Source organism: Pelobates fuscus, chromosome 7 (assembly GCF_036172605.1).
Source record: "Pelobates fuscus isolate aPelFus1 chromosome 7, aPelFus1.pri, whole genome shotgun sequence".
In the NCBI taxonomy this organism is placed as follows: Eukaryota; Metazoa; Chordata; class Amphibia; order Anura; family Pelobatidae; genus Pelobates; species Pelobates fuscus.
In genome coordinates this window covers 177,088,173-177,093,007 of record NC_086323.1, presented here as the reverse complement: position 1 = coordinate 177,093,007, position 4,835 = coordinate 177,088,173, and the positions used below count along the sequence as shown (strand labels likewise).

Sequence of the window (4,835 nt, the reverse complement as noted above, 5' to 3'; positions counted from 1 at the left end):
GGCCTGTGCTGGGGAGCCTGTCAGTGCTCTCTCCTGCATTCCCTCGGGCTGTTAGAGCCTGAGGGAATAGAATCTAAACACATGGCCAGCAGATTGCTGGCATTTGGGGTGGCCCAAGGGGGTGCACAGCATGATGTAGGGGGGGCCATGGCACCACTCTGCCCCCCCCCCAGCGACACCACTGCTATTGAACTATATGAAAACTGGTAAACTGCTGTATTGTTTATTTGTTATATCTAAATATTCACTGATTGTCATGCATGTTACATTGTCACAATAAACTACATTTTTATAGTTGGTTTGTAATGTGTGAAATACAAATCCTCTAATAACGTGTACTCCAGGGTCTATAAGCGTTAAAATAGTGAGTAGCTCTTAGCATTAAATTAAGGGGAACAGTGCCAATATATATCAATTCGATAATGTTTATAATGTTAAGATCATCACCATATAAATATCCTCACATTGTCTAGTGGAAGGCAAGCTGGATCCCTGGTGGTTTAGTATTGAGTTCGGCACCAATATCAGATGCAGATCACTTTAACAGCTCCCAGTGCTCCATCAATCACCAAGAGCACTAGGGAGCTCTTAAGTAGCTGAAGGAGGTGCAGACCACAAATGCTCCCTCAATGAAGTGAGGGGGCTCAGCCAGGTGATTTACTCCTGGTTCAAGAAGTCAGGGAGAAAAAGAGTTCCAGGGCCAAACACCAGCCCATGTCCAAACCCTAGGTGGAAGTCTTAAGGTTAATACAGTTCTGGTGGGAAGAGTAGCCGCAGTGGTCACACAAGGTATCTGCCAAACACAAACAAGATCAGATACTCCCTTTGAGTGGCAAGTCCACACGACCCACATACAATGAAGGATGAACTTTTTGTTCAAGTTCTGAACATATGGAGCGCTCAGAACATCTAGTACCTATGAGAAGTGTGAAGCCAGAAGCCACCAATACAATAATGAAAATAAGTAGGACGTCACTTTATTTGCTTTTAATTAAGCAGTCCTGTCAACATGCATACAAATGGGTTGTTACATTGTTTTATTATAACTGCCCCTTATATTTAAGATACAGTATTTACACTAACCAAGCCAGGTAACTTCTTTCAACTGTACTTTGTTTTGCAAGAAGCAATTTGGACTAGGCAGGCAAGCTATAGCTACAGGGTCTGCAATGTCGTACAGGTGAGCAATAGGAGGTGCCAAGCTTGAGTTGTAAAGCCATTTGGTGAACACAAGGCATTGTAACTCAGAACATGGTGCTGCATATTCAGAAACTAGAACCTTCATCTTAGTGCAGGGCTGAGAAAAAAATTATACTATCATTTGGTCCACCCATGCTGTGTGCAATATATGCATTGAAAGACTGCTTCAACTGGAGAGTGTCTATTAAACAGAAAGGTAAGGGAGTCATGGTAACTCGTGTGTCTCTAGGAGGACGTCCAGCTCAGAGCTAAGCTCCCGTGAGTTTCCCCGGAGGCATAAAGCCAGCATCACCAAGCATCTTCAGTGACACATCATCATCAGGTTTTATCACCAGCTTTGTAATACTACCATGATAGAGAGGCAGTCTGAGCCAAGCTTCCGGTGGGAGTTGTAGTGCCCTGTAGATGAAGATATACATTTTGTCAGTACATGGAAGGCATAAGACAAGTTTGTACAATATAGGTCTTGAGAGGTTATTTTTAATGCTGTAAAGCAGGATTCCCCAAACTCTGGCCCCCCCAGATGTTGCTCAACTACAACCAGGGCCAGGCAAACTACAAGGTGTGCGGTTTCTGCTCCCCAGCTTAATGAGACTGCGGCCGGAATATGACGTCATATTCCAGCCGCGGAATCATTAAGTAGCGCGCGAGGGCGGGGGGGAGCAGAGAAAGCACAGCTCCCCAGTGGCCGCCATCACAGCTCCCCCTGCGGCCACCAGCACAGACGGCTGTCTGCCCTGCACAACCCCCGGTCGCCCACAGGTAGTAGTAATGTGTGTCTGTCATTAGTGTTTTTTTTATTCACTTTTCCCCACGCCATGCTGGTCTCCCCTCCACTGGCCCTGCCTCTATGGCTGAGATCATAAAGCTTGATGACCTCAGCCAATCCAATTCTTTGCCATAGGATTAGCTGCAAAAAGCTACACCAATCATCATCTCCTCATAGAGATGCATTGAATCACTGTATCTCTATGGGGAATGTTCAGTGCCTCCAGAGCGTGGAGGCCCTTAATGTAGAAACACAGGAAGCACCTCTAGTGACCGTCTGAGTGATTGTCACTTTGAAGCAATGCAAACACTGCCTTTTCTCTGAAAGGTCAGTTTATACATTAAAAAGCCTGCAGGGACAGGCTATAGACAACAGTACCACTACAATAAGCCGTGTGTGCACGCGCTTGCTAGTGAGTGAGCTTGCTTGCATGAGAGCTTGTGTTTTTATGTCAATGAGATCATTTATATCAATGAGCATGTCTGTCTGCATGTGAGTATGCTTACTGTATAATTAAACAGTTACTCTGAAAGGACCAATATTTTATATTAGAAAAGAATCTCTCGACATAACCTTACATGGCGCAATGATTTATGGAGCTGGCATACATTTTTTTTCCCAGGGCAGCTTTGTATCCCCAGCCGGCCCTGACTACAACTCTTATGATTCTATGAATTAAATGGTCTGAGAATCATGGGAGTTGTAGTTCAGCAACATCTGGAGAGCTGGCGTTTACAGAAGCCTGCTGTAAAGGCTGTCAGTTTAGTACATGCCATCCAATTACCACAAGATTTGATAACATTTGGATGAAAACCTGTTAAATAAGCAGCACAGTTCATTATAGTAAAAATGGCACACAATTTTACAATACTGGATTCTCATTTCAATTTTGTATAGTTGTTCTGGGTTTAGTGTACTCCATTTACTTTGTTAAATAAGGGTGTTTAAAGAACAAAAACAAAAAATGCAGGTTAGGAATAGAGGGCCCTGGAAGATACCTGTGGTGACCACAGATTATTTAGAATGATAAGTGGAAGCAGTTTACCTGCATACAAAGTAGCGGATCACATTATCATGGCAGACTATTATTTCATAACTGTCTTTTGTTTGTTCTGGATCTGCACGGAGGATGTACTTCCTGAATGCAGCCTCAATGCGTGGGCCATCTTTAAAATACTAAGATGGAGACAACGACCAGGGTTAAAAGCAGAAACAGAATGCACACCAGAAACGCTTTAAAAATAGAGTCACCACTAGATATAGCTTACATAAAGATCTGGTATCCACTTGGATTCCGCAGGAACTGGTCGGATTGGAGGTCCTTCGTGAAGCAGACTGGAGCTGCACATTTTAATATCTATAAGAAGATTAAAGAAAGCCAAACCACCACCAAAACAGCTCAATAATGGTTATTCTGCAACTATTCAAAATATGCATAGGCAGCAAGAATTGGGATTTCAGAGGTCTACATGCAGCAGTCTAATCCCACATGTGCAATAGAGGGTCCAGTAAAACCTTTCCTTCCCCTGTACATATGGCTCACCTGGTGAATTCTTACTGATGATATCAGCAGTTTCTGTGGATCTGGTCAATGACGAATAAATAATGCAGCTAAAGTTATTCCCTTCACTTACTGCAAGAAGTGCCAGACGCTGTCCTGTTCACGCCCTGTAGAAAGAAAGACAGCATGTAGCTTGTTAAAGGAACTAGCAAGTACCATAACCACTACAGCTGTTCTGGTGCCTACAATGCCCCACCCCCTCCATTCCTGCAGCTTACACTCACGCTCCTTCTCTGTACATCCTTCCAGATGTTTCAAGTGTATTAGAGACATTGGTTCACGGCTTTATGAAAGATAAAGTCACTCCATGTTCAATAAGAGGTAAAGGAAGACCCCAAATCCCAGTTTTATCCATAGAAAAAAAAAACAAAACAACTAGATTTGTGTTACTGCATTTTTTCTTCTAAAGGCCTTTAATTCCTCCCCATCTGAGTTGTATGCTTCACTATTCCCTTCAATAATGCATCAGAAAGCTACATTTGAAGAACCTAATTAAGTGGAGATTTAAAGAGATGGTACTAAGAACTAGTAATGACCAGCTTTAGACGATAGGTGTAGATCATTCTGAAACGTGGTGCAAACAGGGTACAGTCACCAATACAATGTGCCAAAAACAAGACAGAACTGAAACTTTGTTTCCAGCTTGGCTATGCCATTTCTATTCAAATTTTGCACTTAACAGAAATTGTCCCATTATTTCAATGTAGCAGCTAGGATGTTACAAACCCCAATATAGGATGCTGAGCAATCACATTGCAATGTTGGTTTTAAAAACTCGACTTCTGAGTAGGTTACTAAAAAGGAAAAAAATAAAAAAGTCATCTTAGGTTAAATAACCTGCACAAGTGTTTCAAAAAGTGAAAAATAAACAAAACACAATTCCTTGCTCTTGCTTGAGCACTTACTATACACAGCAAATCCCTATCTGGAATTGGGAGGCTTTCCCACTTGCCAATTTACAAAATGTATACCTGCAAGACACCATTCCTCTGGCTTTTCCTCCTCACCCTGCAGCATGCTGATCCCTTCTTTTTAAAAGCCTGCTAGCTAATTGATCAGATACAGGTGAGGTGCACAAGTGAAACTATTAAGCAAAATAAAAGTTCTGGTCTGACTGTTACTTAGCAGCTGGTGCTATTGGAGCACTGGCCCACCCTGTTCTCCATCCCAGGGACCCATACCGTGGTTTGCAGAGTACCAGTAATGCATCTTGCAAACCTAACATCTCTCCCTGGGACATTTAACTCTCAAACCTCAGGCAGCTGTTCAGTAAATCAGGCCGAATATATAGGCCATCAACTACCA

The 4,835-nt window shown here is 42.8% G+C and overlaps 1 protein-coding gene across 1 annotated transcript; it reads right to left on the bottom strand.

Annotated features, from left to right (window-relative positions):
* Positions 1-1,028: 1,028 nt before the first annotated feature.
* Positions 1,029-4,530, bottom strand: LOC134568887 (serine/threonine-protein phosphatase PGAM5, mitochondrial-like). Its single transcript, XM_063427586.1, has 5 exons — positions 4,502-4,530; positions 3,513-3,637; positions 3,238-3,326; positions 3,015-3,145; positions 1,029-1,599 (listed from the first exon to the last, which is right to left on the bottom strand). Exons 3-5 carry the CDS (start codon positions 3,316-3,318, stop codon positions 1,449-1,451), a joined length of 363 nt encoding a protein of 120 aa, XP_063283656.1. The 5' UTR covers positions 3,319-3,326; positions 3,513-3,637; positions 4,502-4,530; the 3' UTR covers positions 1,029-1,448.
* Between the last annotated feature and the right edge of the window lie 305 nt (positions 4,531-4,835).

Bases quoted from the DNA above. Each gene is read 5' to 3' on its own strand.
- LOC134568887 (XM_063427586.1), bottom strand. From the start codon at position 3,318: ATGTGCAGCTCCAGTCTGCTTCACGAAGGACCTCCAATCCGACCAGTT. The intron at 3,146-3,237 runs GTAAGCTATATC...TCTCCATCTTAG, and splicing joins AGTGGATACCAGATCTTTAT to TATTTTAAAGATGGCCCACG. The intron at 1,600-3,014 runs GTAAACTGCTTC...CTTCATCTACAG, and splicing joins ATCCGCTACTTTGTATGCAG to GGCACTACAACTCCCACCGG.